Source organism: Ctenopharyngodon idella, chromosome 7, assembly GCF_019924925.1.
Source record: "Ctenopharyngodon idella isolate HZGC_01 chromosome 7, HZGC01, whole genome shotgun sequence".
Lineage (NCBI taxonomy): Eukaryota > Metazoa > Chordata > Actinopteri > Cypriniformes > Xenocyprididae > Ctenopharyngodon > Ctenopharyngodon idella.
In genome coordinates, this window is record NC_067226.1 from 32,256,933 (window position 1) to 32,280,186 (window position 23,254).

At 36.0% G+C, this 23,254-nt stretch overlaps 1 protein-coding gene across 2 annotated transcripts in view; it reads right to left on the minus strand.

Moving 5' to 3' along the window:
* Nucleotides 1–23,254, minus strand: part of furina (furin (paired basic amino acid cleaving enzyme) a) — a 122,982-nt gene that overhangs the window by 32,458 nt on the left and 67,270 nt on the right. For both annotated transcript variants that reach the window (XM_051899482.1, XM_051899483.1), the window contains exons 4-7: nucleotides 22,288–22,383; nucleotides 16,204–16,332; nucleotides 16,047–16,123; nucleotides 562–650 (exon numbers count right to left, since the gene is read on the minus strand). In XM_051899482.1, coding sequence (XP_051755442.1) covers nucleotides 562–650; nucleotides 16,047–16,123; nucleotides 16,204–16,332; nucleotides 22,288–22,383 — 391 coding nt within the window. The remainder of the gene's footprint in view (nucleotides 1–561; nucleotides 651–16,046; nucleotides 16,124–16,203; nucleotides 16,333–22,287; nucleotides 22,384–23,254) is intronic.

A 23,254-nucleotide genomic window follows, 5' to 3' on the forward strand; every position in this document is an offset into this window, starting at 1 on the left:
AACAGTACTTTGCACAACATGAGGGTGACAATGAATGATGACAATTTGCATATTTCTGTGAATTTACCCTGTAAAGTGAAACATTATAACGCATTTCTAAATAGTTTTCTTGGAGAGATTTATTGGAGAGAATGTGGAAAACAAATCATTATCAATGACATTTATCTCTGAGTCCAAAAGCCTGTAGAAAGCTGGCAGCATAGAGAGGAGTAATGAAACAAAATCTGCACCGAATAGGATGAAAGCACCTCAGCCAATTAAAAGGATTACATATGCTAGCATCCAAATCGTTGGCTCAAAGGGACCTGGGCTGGAGCCTGTGATAACTGTCCCACTTGAGCTCATGAAGCCATCGCTAATGGAGTTCCTCTTATGAAGTGCTCTCGGAACGGAGCGGAGGAAGAGTTCTCATAGGGTTTAATGGACAGAGACAGGGCTAATCTGAATGTGAAACTAATCTGGTGTTTTGCAATTCAAATGTCAGAATGGACAGGGCGTGTGCTGACAATAGACTATACGTGATAAAACATGGAAAATGTACGTTTAAATATGCCAACTCACCTCCGATCTTGGCATTGTAGGCCACTCCGACACCACACATGCCATTGTTGGCAACAGCAGCAACTTCTCCGGCACAACGTGTCCCATGTCTTCAAAAAACAGAGAGAGAGAGAGATTGAATTATCAGTTTTCTGTACAATTTCAAAACATCTGTAGTATTGCAAATGCTTTTAAACCAGTCAAGCGCCACAAGACAAATGAGAATGCGCTGTCTTTGAATGTCGTATCGTGACACACACGACTCGTGTGCACAGAAAGACTCGCACCAGTATCGAGTTCTCTTTTGCGCTTAAACAACAATAACACACAGAATTATGCCAAAATGCCTGTTTTGTCGAGTATCCTCATAAGAGCAGTCTTAAATGAGTTAAATAACGTCTTAAATGAACTTAAAGAGTTGTGAGAAAATGAGTCATGTTCGGCAACGGCAGCTCTTAAAGTGACAGCAGCCTAATAAACCAGTTGCTGTGATGTCTGTCATTAATGTTAATTAAAGAACAAAGGTAACACAGAAAATTGTAGCTTTAATAAAGATTTATCTATATTTAGTTTATAATTTATGCAGTGAAGATTGTAAAGTGTTTAACTTTATTCAATTTCTGTAAATTTCCTACCTGTTAGACAGGGAAGGCCACAGGTAAATAAGACATTTATTATAATGGGTTTATATGAAGATTATTTTAAGTTCACTTAAAGCTACAATATGTAAATTTTTTGCCACTAGAGGTCGCCTATTCAAAACAAAGGCGTAGCTTGATGACGCTGAGTTTGAGCATGGAATCTTGGGAGATGTTGTCTTCACCTCACTGCCAGTGGAAAAGAATCAGGACGGGACTGGAGCAGAAATCATGTCCATGGATGAGACTATTAACGTTACTGTAGTATGAAGCAGAGCAGGGCGAGTGATGTGGGAGCTGAACGAGGCTGCTGGAGCGATTGCTAATGAGAGATGAACGTGACACACGCCTCGCGAGCAGCGGAGCTTATATTATGTTGCAGTCGCCAGCGCCGTTTCTTCCGGTCAAGTGTATGTGGGGTAAAGCAGCACTGTTTATTATATTAGATACATTTGACTGTGTTGAAAATGATGTTATAATGTTACTCTGTGCGTTCGCTCAGCGGCTGCTGTGAGACACCTGTTGCACACTGCAGTAAGCTAGATCGATTTTAAAATATCATAATAAATGCTTGGTGGCTTGTGTTGATAAATGGCACGCAATTAATTTTAAAACGTATTGTATGATGGAGTAAATGCTGTATTACTGTTACTACAAATAAAGCTGCATCTGATTATGCTATGTTAGCTACTTGACAAAACAGTGTTTTTCTCTGAGGCATGGTAAAGCATGGTACTCGCGGAAAATCAAGAAAATTAGATTTAAACAATAAGACTAAACGTGTTGAGCTATATAACAATAATTCGTTTTCTGTCTATAAATGTAACCAAACAGTTGTTCCCTTGTCTAATAAAACATGTAATATATTAAAGCGTCTTTAGTGTTTCCATGGTCTCTACAAAATAAATCCGGAAACCGAGGATAACGCGGATATGACGCCATTGACAGGCGACTCCCGTACACGTCCCGTATCCTTGGTTAAAATCGCGATTTTTCTCACGATTTACAAACAGTTGGAAACATTTGGGATATTGAAAGTACTCAACTGAACAAAATATATAACATTAGCCTAGTGGTTTTTGGATATTTTAATGCAAAAATCTTACATATTGTAGCTTTAAAGTTGCAATGTGTAAAATTTGGGAGGATCTATTGACAGAAATGCAATATAATATACATGACTATGTTTTCAGTGGTGTATAAAGACCTTACATAATGAACCGTTATGTTTTTATTACCTTAGAATGAGTCATTTCTATCTCATACACCGCGGGTCCCCACTCTATGTCAAGTCGCCATTATGCGCATGTTTCTACAGCAACCCTAAACGGACAAACTCTACAGAGCGCGTTTAGTCACTATGTTGTTGTTCTTCTAAATCGTTCATGTTTTTAGAGGCAGCTTGCATCATCACTATGTTGAATACGCACAAAGTAGTAGTAGTCATCTGGTTTATTAGAAGCAGAGGCCGTTCATTGCTTCACACAGGCTACTCTCTGCTGTCTCAGACGACGACATGTCGGCCAGACGGCCACCGTAGCTTCTCTGAAAGGGAGGAGTGCGAGGGGTGTGCGCCGTTAGTTGCAGTTCGCAACCTCACCGCTAGATGCCGCTAAAATTTACACACTGCACCTTTAAATTAAATGTTGTTGTTTTAAAGCCTAATAAATGTTGAAATTGATAGCTTTTAGTTATACTGCTATGTTGAATGTCTATAATAAATGTTTAAAAATAAATCAATTTCATAGAGACATCAGTAGTAGTATTAGTATCAGTAATACCAGCCTTCATTCATAAAAAGATGCTATTAAATATTTAAAATATACTGTCTTTAAGTTGTTTCTACATTAATTTGGAGAGTAACAGTGAAATTACAATGTTTTTTTATCGCGATTACAGAAAAAAATGTGCGATTAATTTTATATATTTTTAATCGATTGACAGCACTAATAAAAATATATAATTTAAATTAAAATAAGAAATAATTATGTAATGTAATTTAAAAAAAAAAAAAAATATATATATATATATATATATATTATATATATATATATATATATATATATATATATATATATATATATTTAATATATATTGCAAAAGAATTCTATTTATCAAAATACATAAAAAGTTAAATAAAACTGTGAAATAAAAATAATTTTATGTAATGCATCTTATGCAAGCAGAAAAAGTAGGAGCAAGGAGAAATGAAGGAATGCGATTCATTCTCTCTGAACATGAATTGGACATTCTCAGTACTGCCAAAGACTGCTGGCAACAGGATCAAACTACAGTGCTGATGACGAGGGGCGGGCAAAAAGACGGCGCAATCCTCATTCACAGCAGGTGACTGAAGCCTCTCATCCTGCAGGACGCACTCAGAGCTCTTTTGCATGTGTGAAGAGCTCCTACTCAGTCCTGCTGAAAAACAGGCAGCTATCTGTTAAACATGATAACAGGTGACACACTGATAACCGTGGCCTTTAGGAATAAGATTACAGCCTGCATGTGACAATGTGCAAATGCAACTTGCTGTATGCATTTAATCAAAATTAATGAGGACCAAAGGCAAGGAACCAGCTAAAGAACCGGATTGAGCAAAGACACGTCACCTAGACCACGATTCAAATGTATTCTAATTTTATATTTGGCCTTTTCAACACACAGTAGAAATACTACATATTTTAAACTTGTTTCAATTTGCACTGAAGCTCCAACTAAACATTCTTCTTTGTCATTACTAACGAATAGATTCTATAAGCACACTTATCCAAGCACCACATCCAAGCATCTGAGACGCCAATGGACTCAAGCATAAATCCACAGCATCTGTGTCACAATAATCTGCCGGGTCAGTAGACATACAAAAGCCAAGAGAGCAAAGGAGGCTAAACACCGAGTTAAACAGCTCAAAGGAAGGATGAGTGAAATCCCAGGAGAACCCCTGCAGTCATCTGTTCATTCATAGGAAGCATGAGATCAGTGAGGCTAATGTCTCAGACTTACTCAGTCCAGCAATAAGGAGGATCATGGGACCTAGATTACATCCATAAAAAGGAGGAGGTTTTATAGGAACCAAGCTTGCGGATCGTTAAAATTACAAGAGGGTGTTTGTGTGCATGAATGCAAGATTGCAAAACAAAAAGTTTGCAAACTACGTGAATATTACACTCAAAAAAAAATATTTAGCCTGTTTTTTAAGATTTACACATTTCAATTAATAGCAAAAATGAGTAAATCTTAATGGAACAAGGGAATGGATCATTTAGTTTATGTGATTCATAATCATAAATTTAAAATAAAATGATTAAAACATTTTTAAATTTAAGTTTAAGATTTATACAAAATGTTTTATTAAGCTCTAGTTTTTTTTTTTAACTCATTTAAAACGATTAATTCATAATATGAATTATATGTAAGGATTATTCAATTCAATTTGCTAGAATTTTACTATTAATTGAAATGTGTAAATCTTGAAAAAAGGCTTTTTTTGAGTGTAAAGTCTGACATCAGGCAATCATAATTTGCATTGAATTTCACACAAATGCAATTTTATTGCTAAATCTTTGTGGGACTAAATATGTGGACTGAAATATAAAGTTAAAAATAAATTAAAATATTTACATAATCCTTTTTATTTCATATTTTTATGTGACATTTATAAATATACTAGTATACTAATATTGCATTGTATTTCAGAAACTTGCTTTACATTACAGTTATTTTAATATATTATTGCAAGATTACAAAACAAAAAGTTTGCAAAGACATAATAAAGTCTGAAATCAGGCTTTCATAATTTATATTAAATTTCACACTAACAATTTTATTGCTACATCTTTGTGGGACAAAATATGTGGACTTGTATATAAAGTTAAAACCAAATTAAAATAAAATATTTACATAATATTGTTTTTATTTCATATTTTTATGTAACATTTATATACAGTCAAACCAAAATTTAGACACCTTGAAGATTTCATTCATTAATACAGTTTATTCACTATAGTTTTAAAAAAAGGTAATCAAATATGACAACTTAAGCAAAACATGGTCAGGTCAAAGTGTCTGAATAATTTTTGGTCCCAAATTTTTAATAAATTTTACTGGTAGTCCACTGTATGAAGAATTTTTGGGTCTAATATGTCACAGTTTACTTTATTTTGCTATCCTCACTTACATAAATGAATAATTATATCTAGTGTCTGAATAATTTTTGGTTTGACTGTATGTATAAATATACTATTATACTAATATTGCATTGTATTGCATTGTATTTCAAAAAACTGCTTTACATTACACAGTTATTATAATTTGTATTTAACTTTACATTTACTGGCAGTCTGCCGGTCTCAAAACGTCACAATGTGATGAAGATAAATGTGGTGAATGTTCCCCGTTCTTCAACTGTCCCAGACGACGCATGGATGAATGGCATGTCTTAAATGAAAAACTAGTCCAGATGCTCCTCGACACATTTCTACAATGCAAATGACCTGGATGACTGAATCTGACTGCATTTATTCACTGACTGAGCAGCAATGTAGTGACGACAATCAGACTTGCCCTTTCTAGCCCATTTTAACTAAAATGTGAATCAATAGACTCATGTCGATGCATCTCTCATGCACCCGAACAAGATATAGATTTCAGAAGTTTAAATTAGCACCATGGACTTTCCCATTTCACAACCCACCACTGTTCTTGCTTAACTGTGAATTATCCTCAGGCTTGAACCTCAGAAAGTGCTGTTCTTGTGTACGTGATAATTGTACAGTACGTGACCATCCAAATTCATGGGCTGTTATCACGTCTGGCTGGTTTAATGCTGAAGATTTAGTTTGGGTAGACACCTTGTGTTATCGTCCCCCATGCTGACTCACTTTGAAGCCAAACACGTGCAGGTTTCTGATGTTGAGAGTGAGATATGCCAAGCCTGGACAAATATAAGAGGTTTATTCCCATTTCATGTTTACCTTGTAGAACATGTGCTTCTTTGCAGGAACTGCTGTATAGATTGAATCAAGCAGGTCCAGAAGGAATGTGCAGACTTTTGCATTTCCTGACCTTATTTTGGGGGGACCAAAATCTGCAAAATTCTGCTGATTTATTGGCAGCTGAGAAAGCATAATAAAATTAGGCAAAACATCTCATAAATGAGCAGGCAAGAGACGAGGGATGTGTAGAACTCAAATTGTACGGAAACCTGAGCAGCTTTCTATGAAATTCTGAAACTTTATATTCCGTGTGGATCTGGTAATGATTAAAGGTAAGGTAGGCAACAGGGTAGCAATCAATAATAGAAGTAGTCTAAATATTTAAAAAAATGCACATATATCTTCTGTGGAAGTCTCAGGACCAAAAACGTTCGTCCAATCATTGCATTCAGGCCCGTCAACATATGCACCTGCTCGCGCAGACATTACACGTCATCAGCGCGTTCATTTAAGGCTAGGCAGAGTTGTAGACAGAGACAGTCACCGAGCGCCACAAACAAACAGCAGCTGCCTTTTACAGTTCCTCCTAAACCAAAACAACGAGCTTATGCTGCATTTTTTTATGTCAAAACTATCAACACTGAAATGAATCTGCAGCAGTCAGGTAGTACAAGTTTGTAGGTTGTTTGCGTTCTTTATTATTGTAATGTTTTGTGCTTTGAGACATGAGGTAATTTAACTCCATCTCATATCTCGTGACACTTTTCAGACTCTGCTGTGCGCGTTCACGTGTTTTGAAGGAGGCGTGGCTTTGGAAACGCTCTGAAGGGAGGGTGGGATTTCATGCTTTCAAAGCTAGCTTGCTATTGCTAGCCGATCCGCAATTGCCTACCCTACCTTTAATATTTCCCTATATATATATATATATATATATATATATATATATAGGGAAATATTAGAAACTTGTGAACAGTACTGTATAAATAAATAAAGACAACAGAAATAAAGAAAACTTTTATCATACTCTTTCAAATCTGTCTCACATTAAATGGAAGGGTCTGATCTTCATCTCAACTCTTTACAAGCTGAAAAGGGATGGTTTCAAGACTTCAGTTTAAAAGAAAAAAAATAAAATGTTGTACTTTTTTTTTTTTGTGGTTTATTTAAATGAGCAAAATTAATAGTGATGCTTGTTTTAGCAATTACCACTAACTACATCAAGGAATGGTGTTGTTCTATGAATATTATGAGTACTGCATAAAAATAGCCAACAAGTCAATCAGAATTAACAGCAGATGTAAAATAAAGAGTATTTCTGCTTCACTTAACAGAAGAAAATCAGTCAATGTAGGACGTTCTGGACCATCTGCTTTGTCAAACACCACAGGCGTTTTACTAAGATATGCTGTTTGGACCTTTATATAACCCTGACAGGACTCAAACCTGCAAATGTACTGCCTTTGACATACAGCTCAGTTCTTATAAGAAAAGGATTATTCTGGGCTGGATGACTGTTTGGCATCTCCTCCACAGGAAGTCATTCTAAAAGTTTGCAGACGCAACCAAGCAAACTATTCTTTACATATGGAAGAGACAAGGAGTGAGGCAACTGGAACTATATTTTAAATTGCTTTTGCTGGGAGTGCAATGTCACTCAAAACATTTAAAGATAGCAGAAGTGATGGGCAAGGGCTTGAAATTAAAATATCTTTAAAATATCTTGTGTTTGGAACGAGATGAGTGTGCGTAAATGATTATTTTGGAGTAAACCTTCCCTTTAAGCATGTATCTGGTCTCTACTGAGCTGGCATTCTGATGTAGAACCTGGAAGTGATGAACGTAAACAGTGTATGAGAATGACACAGAAGAGAAGATATTGTTGAATAAGGTGTTATTTTTGTTTTGTTTTTGCACACAAAAAGTATTCTCGACGCTTCATAACATTAAGGTTGAACCACTGCAATCACGTCGACTGTTTTAACGATGTCTTTAGTACCTTTCTGGAACTTGTCGGTTAAATTGCTGTCTATAGAGGAGTCATATACCTCTCGGATTTCATCAAAAATATCTTAATTTGTGTTCTGAAGATGAACAAAGGTCTTACGGGTGTGGAACGACATGAGGGTGAGTAATTAATGACAGAATTTTCATTTTTGGGTGAACTAACCCTTTAACTAAACGAAAGCTTCTACAGAATGCATATGGATCAATGACGTGATGGGTCTTTTTTTTGTCCAAAGGCCTTAATAATAATAAAAAAACAAAGATTTGACATCCAAAGTATGTAAGGTAGTACAACTACATCTCTTTTATTGAATCCAAATGGTTTTAATTATATTTTTCTACATATAAAAGTATTTTAAAGATTTTGAAATGTCAAATGGTCATTTGGTTTAACCGTCCAAAGGCCAATACAGCCATTTCATTAGTGATTAAAATATCTTAAAAAGTAATAAATGTATATATTTTTTATTCTGGCATGATTTTATAACATCATATATCAACATAGTGCAAAATGGTATTAAAATGTGTAGAAGTCGTTGCTTTGTTACGAGAAAGAATGTCCGGAAAAATGAATTTCATTGATGTCATTCGGAGTAACCAATATAAAGGGACCATTTTGGATCAAGTCATGCGGTCAGTATCATGTGACAGGATGTGACATCATTCAGACACCTGCAAAGGACCACATGGTCGTGAAGCAAAGTAACTAACTCTCTCCTAACTATCTGAAAAATTCATGTTTTCACTTGCTCATACGCATCAGGTCATTCGGTACAACCGCTATAAAACATGGAAAATGTTGTAATATTTCAAAAACTTAATATAAAATGTTTGAGTGTCCTTTTGCTAGCTAGCTAGCAAGCTAGCTAGATATCAGCCTGTTAGCATTGTTTGAAAATATCGTCGGTATAACCAAAAGTGTCATTCGGTAAAACCGAAATTTTGGTTAAACTGAATGACTTTTTTGGTGACAAATTTTGTCCATCTTGTAAAAAATGACAAAAGCAGTGTTAATTGATTATAGAACCCACATAATCTCATTGTCAACACTTAATAAAACTTCAAAATTAATTATATCTCCATTATGGTTTTTTTTACACTTTTAAAAACCTCATTCATCAATGACCCACATTCTTATCTACAACCCTCACCATAGATCAAACACCAACATATGCACTGTTAACTGGATAAAAATATAATACTAAAAAAATATAGTAGGATATCACATGTAAAGACATTAAGATGCTTATAAATGTTTCCTGCAGAAAGATCAGCATGTTCTGCTTGAATTAGCAGACCCACATAACACATGCTGAGTGTTTTAATACATACAATACAGATGTATTCATAACCATCTTAAAATTGGATTAGGCAGTATTCCAGCTGGCTTTATCCGAGTCCCAGGAAAATAACGTCTCAGTGTTTTAATCTTGGGAGAGAAACCAGGCGCAAGTCTAGAGACCGTCAAGCAGAATCTTCAACGGAAGGCTCACTTGCCTCTACGAGTTATGATTTTATGGAAGAGCAGAGCTGTTCTGCTTGACTTAACACTACATATTTCTGTCTTCTCTCTCATATTGTGCCTGATGAATTAACAATGACAGGACAGGAAAATATACAGTCCGTTTTGAGCTGCTGCTAAGCAAAACTCACTTGACTGGCTAGTACAAACACATTAACTGTGGGAACTGTATACGGGGGAATACTTCATCCTGCCTTTGTCTGAACAAAAGGCATTTCCAGATGTGCAATTTTAACACGCCAAACAACACGGTGTGTTATGGTAACCTCTGATGTTTTATCAGCACACGTTTTGAGCCGATCTCGATCAGATTACACCCTGAGAGAACGGCTCTCTAAAGTCGTGCCAAACGCCCATAAAGCACAGCACTGCTGAAGACAGCGATCTATAAAAGATATGATTTCTAATACATGTTCATCTTTGCTATAACTCACTGCTGAATATTTTTAAGTGCAGTGGAATGCTTGAGACTCACAATCTGTAATTGAATCAAAGCCAACTGAAATTATTATTATTTTTTGTTTAAAAACATATGGCAAGAGTCAACACACACAAGAGTAATTATTGTATTAAGGTGCTTGGCATAATGAACTGATACGAGAATTTCAATAAACAATGCTGATTCAGAGATCTAGAGAGCAAATTAAATATAACTAAGGTTAAAATTAAGATTTAAGACATCCATCTGCATGTGTAGATAGACCAACACCACCATGCTATTAATTAGATTATTTTAAATCAATTAAAATATATAAATGATATCATTTTTTTTTAAAGTTATCCTACACAGAACATTTAAAAAGTCTGTCAAAAATATTTGAAAGAGAAAATGTGAAATTTGTATGTCCAACATGTTCACAATATCAGCTCTGGCTTTTAGGGTAAAATTATGAAATTACAAAAAAACGGTTGGCCTAATTATTTTACTGAACAGAACAGAAGGCAGAAAGGCATTTATGTGGCTTCAACACTTCTCGCCACAGCTTAGGTTTCTTCTGAAACGTCGCGCTGACTCAACCTGCCCCACTTCCGTGGAAACGCACTGAAAAATTCAAAATGCATAATGCATTATTTATCCTCTTTATAACACAGCCGAGGATTGTTAGAGCACTGGTAAACGGATGTTTTACAGAAAATCCAGATTTGACACTGAGAAAGGCACACACTGTACAAACACTAGGGGTGGGGGCTACAGTTAAATCTCAATATTTATCATCCTTTGAAGATATTTGACAAAAATATTTCAGCATTTATACTTTAGCTCTGAAACCGATGAAAAGCACTATTAAAAAAACTAGTTTGCCCACCTAAGATTCGAAATGTTTAAAGTAAATTATAAAATAGATTAAAAAAATATATAGTTAACAATAATCATGTCATGTTTTGCACACTGTTTTTCACTAAGTGAACACAAAGGAGAAACTATTATTATGCACTATACATGGGTGAACTTTTTTTGTCCAAAGGCCTTAATAATAATAAAAAACAAAGATATGACATCCAAAGTATGTAAGGTAGTACAACTACATCTCTTTGATTGAATCCAAAAGGTTTTAATTATATTTTGCTACTTATAAAGGTATTTTAAAGATTTTGAAGTGTCAAAAGGTCATTCGTCCAAAGGCCAGTACAGCCAATTGATTTGTGATTAAAATATCTTAAAATGTAATAAATGTATATATTTTTTATTCTAGCATGATTTTATAACATTATATATCAACATAGTGCAAAATGGTATTAAAATTATGTGTAGAAGTCGTTGCTTTGTTATGAGAAAGAATGTCCGGAAAAATGAATTTCATTGATGTCATTCGGAGTAACCAATATAAATGACCATTTTGGATCAAGTCATGCGGTCAATATCATGTGACAGGATGTGACATCATTCAGACACCTGCAAAGGACCACATGGTCATGAAGCAAAGTAACTCTCTCTCTCCTAACTATCTGAAAAATTCATGTTTTCACTTGCTCATATCAAGTCATTCGGTACAACCGTTATAAAACATGGAAAATGTTGTAATATTTTAAAACCTTGTACTAATATAAAATGTTTGATTATCCTTTTGCTAGCTAACTAGCTAGATATCAGGCTGTTAGCATTGTTTGAAAATATCATCATTCGGTATAACCAAAAGTGTCATTCGGTAAAACCGGAATTTTGGTTAAACCGAATGACTTTTTTGGTGACAAATTTTGTCCATCTTGTAAAAAAATAAAAAAAGCAGTGTTAATTGATTATAAAACCCACATAATCTCATTGTTAACACTTAATAAAACTTCAAAATTAATTATATCTCCATTATGGTTTTTTTTTTTACACTTTTAAAAACCTTATTCGTCAATGACCCACATGCACCAAGAAAACAATACATAGTAGTCTACAAACAGCAATATTTATCCAATAAGAATAATAAGAGTATGTATACTGTATATTAATTAAAATTGAGCTTTTGAGCTAAATCTCAGAAATTAGTTGGACTCAACAACTGCATTTTGCTACTGAATGGCCAATATAAAATCATCAATTAACAATGGTTTTTTTAATAACTTGCCACAAATGAATTGCAAATTATTAAATTGCATTTGCAATGATTGTGTATTGTACTTGCATAGATATGAGCTTACACACACACACACACATATATATATATATATATATATATATATATATATATATACACACACACATACACACACACTGCTTAAGAACCGAAAGTGTCACTAAAGGTTCCCTGCTACTGTTGCAAACCTGAAACCAGCTTTGTGGTTCTGTGGTATAAGATGCAAGAACAGTGCAAAGATCAGTGCAAAGATAAAATACATACCTGGAGTGCAGTGTGCTAAAATAGAGAGTAATAAGGCGATAAAAAGAGATGGGTTTCTGAAAAATAGTGGATTGAAGAAGGGGAATTTCACAGCAGGGGTCAGAAGAAAACATGGCAGCTAAATAACGTGTAGGACGCGCGAAATTGCTACTGCTATTGAACTACTGCTACTAATGTATCTCCTGCTGTCTTTGCATTATCAGATAGAGACATTTTAACTGATCCTTAATGCTTTATAGTGACTAGGAAAGTGCAAAATCATTTACGAAATGTTTTAAAAGTCAAACTTGATCACATTTCATTGAGCGCCAAAGATGTTATTTCATTAGCGTCCATTATAGGAGTCACGCCAACGCACCATACGCTGTGGGGTGCTTCCATTAGGGGAGCACGGGACAGCCCCTCCAAAAACTACAAAGCCGTGCCATTCAGCCCAAGACCTTTGATTTCAACCCACTCGTAACTATACGCTATTCTGCCTGTCATCACCAATCATGGTTAGCCTCAAGATAAAAACGGCTCTTTGGCTGGCATCCCAAAAAAAAAAAAAAAAAGAAAGTGGACGAAAGAGGAAAATCCCAAAGTGAAATAAGGACAGACCAGAGTTCAACTCTTCATTAGATGACAGCAGAGTTTAGCCGTGATGGTCAGCCATAACAATGTCTTGTTTTATAAATGTTGATGGGTTTGATTCAGTTTGGAGGGGTGGTGATGACAGAAATGAACAAACTCGAGCTTATAAAGGAATAGTTCACCCGATGTCACCATTGACTAACCTTCATTTCACTCCAAATTTGTATGCTGTTAGTTTTTCCATGGAAAACTTAAAAACAAAAATCATGTTTTAAAAAAAATCATCCATACAGATCTTTTGCATACAACGACCACAAGTTTATATTGTCCACAGGATGAATCAAAAAAACACTATAAAAGAACAGTGAAAAAGCTCATATCACTCATGTGTATAAACCAACCAACTGTATAAACCAACTTTTTTGCTCACCAGTCACTGTGTCTAGTGGTTTTCCAAAGTTACTAGCCACTCAGCATTTTCACTGGCCACAATTTTGACATCGACACCATGGAGAAAAACTGCCATATAGATATTATCTCATAATTTGGCAGCAGGTATATTAGGCTGCTGTCACTTTAAGACCTGACGCACAAATCCATTATACTGTTAAACATGCGTTTTCTTTCTCAACTGTTTACGTTCACTTAAAACTGACTGTGTTTACGTGAATACTCACCAAGACCGGCATTTTGACATTATTTTGTGTGTATTTGACTGTTTAAGCGCAATAAGCAGCGAAAAAGAACTCAATTTAGTACTGAGAGGTGGCTTTATGTGGCGCACTTTGGGTGTGATCACAAAATCTGTGGGAATGGGTAAAATTATGCGCAATCCCACGCCGAAATTCAAGCCCTGTAACAGCAACAATATTCATCCAGAGCAAATGAAACAAGTGAGTAAGAGGAGGAGGGTTTGTGTGTCGACTCGCTGTCAGAGAGATGAGAGAGAGAGAGAGAGCAGCTGGTATTGTGTATCTATTCTGCAGAAAATGAGTATTGGAAGTGTTTCAGATGTTTCAGTATCGATATGTATTGAAAAATCGGTATTTTTGACAACACTACATTGCACTTAGTTTATTATTCCAGACGCCTTTTTAAAAGACTACAATTGAAAAATGTGTATTATATATAAAATTCAACCCGCCAACCCGATTCCAATTCATCTGAAGCCATACGTCTCACCTTTGAGTGATAAGACAGATATTTTTACACTACCATTCAAAAGTTAGAGGTCAGTAAGATATTAAAAAAAAAATAATAATAAATTAGTACTCCTATTCCTATTCTTAAGATTTCTATTTCAAATAAATGCTGTTCTTTTAAACTTTCTATGCATCAAAGAATCCTGAAAAAAATGGTCATGGTTTCCACAAAAATATTAAGCAGAACAACTATTTTCAAAATTAATTGATGAAAAATTTTACTTGAGCACCAAATCGGCATATTAGATTGATTTCTGAAGGATCATGTGACACTGAAGACTGGAGTAATGATGCTGAAAAATTCAGCTTTGCATCACAGGAATAAATTACATTTTAACATATATTAAAATAGTAAATGGTTATTTTTAAATCATAATAATATTTCACAATATTACTGTTTTACTGTATTTTGGATCAAATAAATGCAGCCTTGGTGAACATAAGAGACGTCAAAAACATTTAAAAATCTTACTTTTTTTTTCAATTTTTATATTCATTATTCACCTATTGCCTTCATCTCTGCAGCTCTCAAATCAAATATGCCACAAATTGGACGTCAATGACATAAAAATAAAACATCAACAGTCGTGAGCTGCAGCAGAGGTGAAGATGTCAGTAAATAATTAGGGATTTTGTTCTTTTTTGTGTCACAAAATTATCATACGGCTTCAGAAGACCTGCCGCTCAAGTCATATGGACTAATTGTAGTGTTTTTTTAGAGCTTGAAAGTCCAAGGTTACTATTAACTGTGTCTATATTCGAGATCTTCCACAGAAAGAAAACAGCATACAGGTTCAGAATGACATAATGACAGAATCTTCTCCTTTAAAGTAACCCGTTCCCAACAACAACAACATTCTTCACAATTTGATTTATGAACTAGGCCAAAAAAATGCCCAGTATTGTGAATGGCCATTACCAAGGAAACAAAACACAATCCATGGAGGGAACTAAATTCACAACACATCAATCACAGAGAAACTAATTTCCCAGCAGCAAAACGCACAACACAGAAAGCATTCAGTGAAAGCAGTTGCCCACTACTACAACCCCGCATGCTAGTCTCAAGAGTATTACATATAAATGAATTTAATTTAGTGTAAAAATATGCTTTCGACTGGAAGACATGCTAGCTCCAGCACTCACAGTGACCCTACATACTGTAGGATGAACATGAATAGAAAACAGAGACTTTTGAATCTGTCAGTGTGAATGTCACTGAATGTGCACTAATATATCAAGTAACTTCTTGAGTTGATTCACATAAACTGCCGAATTGTTTTTGCAGGAATTTATGCTTGAACTCATTTACATAGGCCAAGAGTGACCACGTGTAACACCATTAAACGGTGCAACAAATGAATGATGATGAATGATGAGCGAAAATCATAATTGCAGATTGAGTTTCTGAAAATGATTGTGCTACCATTTGCTTGCTGGGTAGGCAAAAAAACTCATTAGCAAAAGCAGTTCCTATCCAACATAAATGGGCTACGGCAACAGCAGTAATCACACTATATTACAGGCTGTGTATTCCTGTGTCCATCTCCACGCTGCAGTGGAAACCTTTGGCCTCATTAAGTAAAGCAGTAAATGTATAGTAGTATTCATACTTCAGCTGGTTTTATGCCAGGAGCTTCAGGCCTAGGCACAAAATACAGTGCTGGCTAAGACGGGAAAAACAAATAACAACAGTTTGAGCTGCAGCAGCCCATAAATCACTGGTTTTGCAAAAGGGACCTACACTAGGTTTTGAGTAAATTGCAGTAAATTATGTTAACTGGTTATCATGTATACAATACCTGTTATCGTTGAGTTGGGTGTATCGAGGTTGAGGGTCTGGGTCGCCATCGTTAACATCATAGCTAGCATCTGGATCCTGAAAATATGAGGAATATATTTATTTTGTTTCAGGTGTTATGTCAAACTGAAAGGTAACGGTTGTTTACTCAAACTCACATAGTTTTGAAGCAAATCTGGGTGGTTTTTTTCAATTCCATCGTCTAATATGGACACGACGACGCCTTGTCCAGTGACGCCCTGCTTCCAGGCTTCCTTCACGTTGAGGTCACGTTGATCTTCATTGTACTGAATGGAACGTAAAAACAAACAAATCAGCATAGATGCCACTTCCCTCCTGCTAACTATTCAGCTGACGCCGAACATCAACCTGTGTTTGAGGATCGTCTTTCACTTTTGAAGCTCAGCTCTCTAATTCAAGGCTGCAGACTGCAGTCACCTCAATAGCGCACGGCGTCCTGTTCTAGACATGAAAGACGCTGAAATTCTAGTATATGCCTTCATGACATCCTGTCTCACTTATTGCACACAATCCATACTGCACACTCAGCTCTGGAGTTTCTGGTTTTCTTGTGGTCCTCTTGCTGTGTTAACTGGTAGAGATTTTGCTGTAGTGTTTATGCTAGTTTAATGTTGCACGACTTATGTTATTTCCACACAACTAATTTATGAAATAATATGAAGCAGTTTTTGCATTGATGCCAAACTTTTTGTGATCGAGAGGAAATAAATCAAAGGAGATTAAGTGCTTATTTAATTTACTGAATTATGAGAAATGTTATATTTATTTATTTTTTATTCTTTATTGTGATGGAAATTTTATTAATAATGAACTAACATTTCTTTTCTTCTACAGGCCTAATAAGCTAACTTTGAAATAGAGAAATAGTCACTAGGACTGAGTGTTGTAACAAGTGGAAAAATTCTGCTGTGCTGGCTAGACAGCATCCTTCTAAGGATAAAAAATAGTCTTTGAAAAATTGTTTTAACCTATTGAGTAATCTGAATTATTAACCCGGTGATATTTTTTGATGATCTTGTGATTCAGTTGTTCTCATCTAAATTTGCTCCGCCAGTGAGCGGGGAAGAGGAACTGAGATGTTTTTCTTAAATCTGAACCAATCATATTAAGACTGATGATAATGAGTAATAGATCATGCCATACTGACTGTGAAATGTACCTGAAATCCTATAAAACCTGCTGTATTCCTTTGTTCGGAGAGAGATTCTCTGGGATTGATGGGAACTCTCCCGGCCGTGATTAAAGCTTTGAAGGACAAAAACTGGAGTCTCTGGTTATTGCTGCACAGCAAGTCAGATTAGGGAACACTAGGTTTTTGAGGGTCAAGACATTGACCGAGATATTATTGAGTGTCGATTAGGAGATGCTCCGAAAGATCATATATTATTGAGTGTCGATTAGGAGACGCTCGGGTGTCGATTAGGAGATGCCCCAGGAACAGGTAAACTTAAGTCAGGTGCGTCTTGGAAAATCTACCACATTATTTATTAAACATTTTAAATTTATAAAAGACCCGGCCACAAGCATAAGATATAAAGACTTAAAATAAATAAACAAATTAAAATAAATAATGACAAAAAAATAAAACTGTGACCAAAACAATATATAGAAGGATACAAATAACATTAAAAAAATTTCAAAATTGTTGAAAAAAAATCTCAGTAAAATGTTAAATTATATATATATATATGCATTAAATTGATCACAAATTACAGTATAGATATTTACAAAAGATTTATTTTAAATAAATGCTTTATTTGCTTTCTTTTTAACTGTTTTCTATTCAAAGAATCCTGAAAAATGGCAGTTTGCACAAAAATATTTCAACATTGATAATAATAAGAAATGCTTCTTGAGCATCAAAATCATAATATTAGAATGATTTCTGAAGGATCATGTGACACTGAAGACTGGAGTAATGATGCTGAAAATTCAGCTTTGATCACAGGAATAAATTACATTTTAAACTAGGCTATATTAAAATAGAAATCACCAGTTATTTTAAATTGTAATAATATTTTACAATATTACGGTTTTTACTGTGTCAAATAAAAGCAGCCTTGGTGAGCAGAAGACGACTAACACAAAAACAAACACATGCAAATGTCGAAGAGCCGAGCAAAAGGCGCTGTGAGGGTGACCGTCCACCCACCCACTGTCTGACCACAGAGATCTGACCTCTCCACTTCACACGTGTGTCACTCCACTGCAGAAATGAATGCGGCCACCTGAGTTTATCTGAGCAGAAAATTGAATTTATTTCTCTGCATGGCTCCTTGAATCTCCTCCTGGTCACATCGTCACTGCTCTCAAAATGATACCCTCTCCTGTATATCCTGGGATTGCAAGTCAAACGAAGAGAACTGACAGTTTATTTCTTAAGTCTGCATCAGGCAAAATGATGCAACCTCGCCTCAAAGGTCCAGTAATAACGGCGTGAGGCTGATAAATCGCCTGTTGATGACCTTCGTTCAACTTTCCCTGCATTCCATTCCGCGGAAATGTTATTGAGTGGCTTCTACCCGTTGTACTGATAAACATGATTGATAATGCTACTGTGAAGGGGGGAAAATGTGTTAAAAAAGGACAGGATCTCAGAGTACAATTTTATTGTTTTTTTTACAAGTCATGACATTCCTCAGAATGTGAGAAAAAGCATCTATTGTCTTCTTGGTTCATTAGCTGGAACAAAACGTCCAGTTCTGGTGAATCACCACTGAATGCAGAATGACTGAGCAATGACTTAACACAAATTATTACACTGCACAATTCTCACAAATAACAGATATGTGGTGTGTGGCGACTCTTAACAACTAGTTAAATAAATATATTTAATTAAATAATATAAATATACTATATTCATATTAAAACAATAAACACTCATACACACACTACTGTCATTGAAAACAGATCTGTAAGTTATAATTTAAGTAATCATGAGGATTTTAAAGAGAATTTAAATGGTCTTTATTTTAAAGGGGACCTATAATGCCGCTTTTACAAGATGTAATATAAGTCTCTGGTGTCTCCAGAATGTGTCTGTGAAGTTTCAGCTCAAAATACCCCACAGATCATTTATTATAGCTTGTCAAATTTGTCCCTATTTGGGTGTGAGCAAAAACACACCATTTTCGTGTGTGTCCCTTTAAATGCAAACGAGCTGCTGCTTTCCAGAAGAGGGCAGAGCTCTAACAGCTCACACTTCGGTTGCTCAACAACAACAAAGCTGGAGAATCTCATGCAGCCAAAATGAGGATTGTCAGTAACGGTGTTCAGCCTTACATTGTTCAAACCGGAGTCGGACACTGATGGAGAGACTCAGGAAGAAGTTACAACTTTTAGAATGCAACTGGACGTTTCTGAATGGTTAGTGGATACATTTATGTAGTTAAATTTAGATGTTAATCTTTTGTGCAAATCCAGCGTTGAATTGACCCTCGTTTTTGAAGCAGTTCGGTGTAAAATGACGGCATGGCAACAACACTCTACTACAACAACTCTTCCTCTTCTCTAAAGCAGCCCAACATAGTCTCATCCCCTTTGTTGCGTGTTCTTGGGGGTGGGGTTTATGTAAATTTTGGGGTTTGTGATGTCACCAACCCAGGAAGAAGCTCGCTGTAATCCCTACCAGCCGTTTGTTGTAGTTCTTAGAGAATTCTTTAAAATAAAATATCTCCCTTTGCATTGAACTTTGAGTGTTGTAACTTTGCAGATGTTGTTTATGCTCAAACAGCAACATTACACACTAACTAAAGTTAAAGAAGTCAAATCATAATCAACCACCCCTTTAATAATAGTGAAAGTAGAAAAATATAAAGGAGACTGAGAAAAAATGACAAATAACACTAAAACATTGTATGTAGCCTGCCTGACAGTCGATATTATAGTATCAGAGCTGATATATGGTGCTCTAAAACCATATTAAAAAAAATATTAGAACTGAATCATAGCTTTCTAACATTGACAAATTGCAACTCATCACATGAGCTACATTTACACGCAGCCTAATAATGTAAATAATCAGACTAATAGCTCAATAACAAAAAATCCTTCTTTTCAAGGAAAAGATGAATTGGCGTAATCTAAATGAAATTCCAATCCAATTAAAAGAGGTCGCGCAGATCTAACATCATAATAGAAAAATACACTGATGAGCCAAAACATTTCCACATGCCTAATATGTTGTTGGTCCTCCGCATGCTGCCGAAACAGAGCTGACCCGCCGAGGCATGGACTCTACAAGGAGGTATGCTGTGGTATCTGGCACCAGGACGTTATCAGCAGATCCTTTGAGTCCTGTAGGTTGCAAGGTGGAGCCGCCATGGATTGAACTTGGCTCCAAGGTCCAGTTCCGATGCTTGCATGTCCATTGAAGGCTCTTTTGACGGTGGATGGGGTCATCATAGGCACTCTGATTGGTTTGCGGCTACGTGTGATACACTGTGTGTTGTGACCATAGACTGTAAAAAAAGATGGACGACGCACCTTCACTCTCTTCCATTGTAGTAACTGAAGCCGCCAGTGTGCCAATATGGCGCTGATATCTTGAGTCTCGAGTCTGCGCAGTAGTGAGCACGAAGTGGAGCCGCGATATCAATGTCCCGCCCAAACTCAGAACAACTCATTATGTTGGTGTGAAATAAACAGTTATGGAAATGTAGAAATTAAAGTTAAACCTCCAATCACCTCGCGAAGATCCAAAAAAAAGTCAGTTGGCACCTCAGTCAAACTCTTCGTTTTATCGCATCAAATAACTAACTAAACCAAACTTATTTAAAGAACGAACACTTGAACTAACACCAGCGTGATAAAAACTGCCTAATATGACAGAAATTGTCTTAGGAAAAAAATATTTGAAGTGTAATTTAATTGTTTAGTTTGTCTAACGTCCCATTGGAATACATGGAGAGGGTGGGATTTATGACCTATACTCCATTCAGCCACCTGGGGGCGATCGAGACGCTTTGGCTTCACTTTTCAGGACTTGTGTGGCACGCTTGGTTGTGACACATTCCTCCCATAACCAACATTAAAATTTTATGTGGCTTGTGCCACAGTAGACCTTCTGTTGGCTCGGACCAGATGGGATAGTCTTCATTACCCTCATGCATCGATGCGCCTTGGCCGTCCAACACCCTGTTGCCGGTTTGTGGTTTGTCCCTCCTCGGACACTGTTGGTAAATTCTCACCACTGCCGACCACGAACAACCCACAAGCCTCGTTGTTTCAGAGATACTCTGACCCAGTCGCCTTGCCAAAACAATTTGGCCCTTGTGAAAGTCGCTCAGATCTTTATTCCTGCCCATTTCTCCTGCATCCAACATGTCGATTACGAGAACTGATTGTTTGATTACCATCTAATACCCAGACCTTGATCAACGATATCTGCTTCACCTGTAACTGGTCATAATGTTTTGGCTCTGCCACATTTTTTCTCTAACTAATTAATCGTGATTAAAAATATTGGAGTTTTTGATATTTTTGCATTGTAATAATTTCACAGTTACTCTCCAAATTAATGTAGAAACAACTTAAAGACAGTATATTTTTACTATTTGTTTAATAGCATCTTTGTATGAATGAAGGCCAGTATCACTGATACTAATCCTGCTATTGATATCTCTATGAATTTTTTTTTTAAACATTATAGACATTCAATATAACTGAAAGCAATCAATTTCAACATTTATTAGGCTTTAAAAAATAACTTTTAATTTAAGTGAACTTAAAACAATCTTCACATAACGGATACTGCTTTAATTGCGTTAAATATTTTTAACGTGATTAAATTGAAAAAATTAATCGCATGCGTTAACACACTAATTTTGACCGCACTAATAAATAATTCTCACTCACAAACTAATGAAATATGGCCACTTTAAAATCATGACGCAGTGAGAGTGACATCTCAGGAGAAGATATGTATAAAGACTGATGGAGAGCGAAGGCCAGCACGTCTGGAATGTTTCCGAAGAGCCAAATCACAACCGGCTGATTAAACTTTAAGCTCCACCGGATGACAATAATGGCAACAAGTTCACTGTTACACAACGCCCCATTTAATAGGGGCAAAAGGAACAGAATCCTATGAATCCAAACAGAAGATTGCAACAGCCCACCCAGACCATCCAGTCTGAGCGGGAGGTATCGTGCTTGCAAATAAACAAACAGTTTGTGAACACACGTATGCACACAAACAAACCAATGAGCTATTTACTCACCAAGTACCACTGCTGTGCAAATTTCGGATCGGTCGGATCACTGTAAATATCCCTCTTCGCTCTTCGTTTTACCACCTGCTGTTCCGCCCACATTACCTTGAGAAAACAAACAAACAGTCAGAGACATATGAGAAGTATTTGCTTTTCCCATCAGGTTTCCCATCATTTCAGTTCTAAAGTTTGTTTTCAACATCAATGAATCATTAAAGGGTTCATGACATGAGAAATCAAATTTGCATTTGGTCTCTGTGCCATTTGTACCATTAAAACATCCTGTACCATGAAAGTTTTATAGTTTACATTATAAACAAAGCATTTATTTAATCAAGCTCCTCGTTTTTATATTGCAGGATCTATGATGTCACATTTGCATATTATAGAAAGTGACAAATAGGTATACATCATCGCACCATAGGCCCCGCCCACTGGCTTTCAGGCGCTTAACAGCTGACATTTGCCTGCACTGGATGTGAGCATCGTGTCGCGACAAAAGCAAACAGAAGCCATTATAATCACTGACGCTGTCTACACTTGAGTCTGTCGACAACAGGACAAACGGAAGAGTGAAAAAACGTTCGCTTTACAGCTCGTTTGTGTCTCTGTACAGACTTCAGAAGGATCCCAGCGTCGGAAACAAGGGGATGGTTTATTTTAATGGCATCCCAGATCGAAGGATTATGTCTGTTCAGAGCATTTTGTTTTGTAAAAGAGGCACAGTCTGAGAGTCTTATCTAGCGAAACGATGTCATTTTCTAAAAAAAAAAAAATAAAAAAAAAATGATGTACTTTTTAAGCACAAATGCTCATCTTGCACAGCTCTGTGATGCACCACGCATTACGTAATCACGTTGGAAAGGTCACTCCATCTCATTTTCTCCTCCAACTTCAAAATGGTCCGACATCGTTGTTTTAACTTTTTTTGTAAAGGCAGTTTGACTTAGTCTTTACACGTTCGCTTTGTAAACAC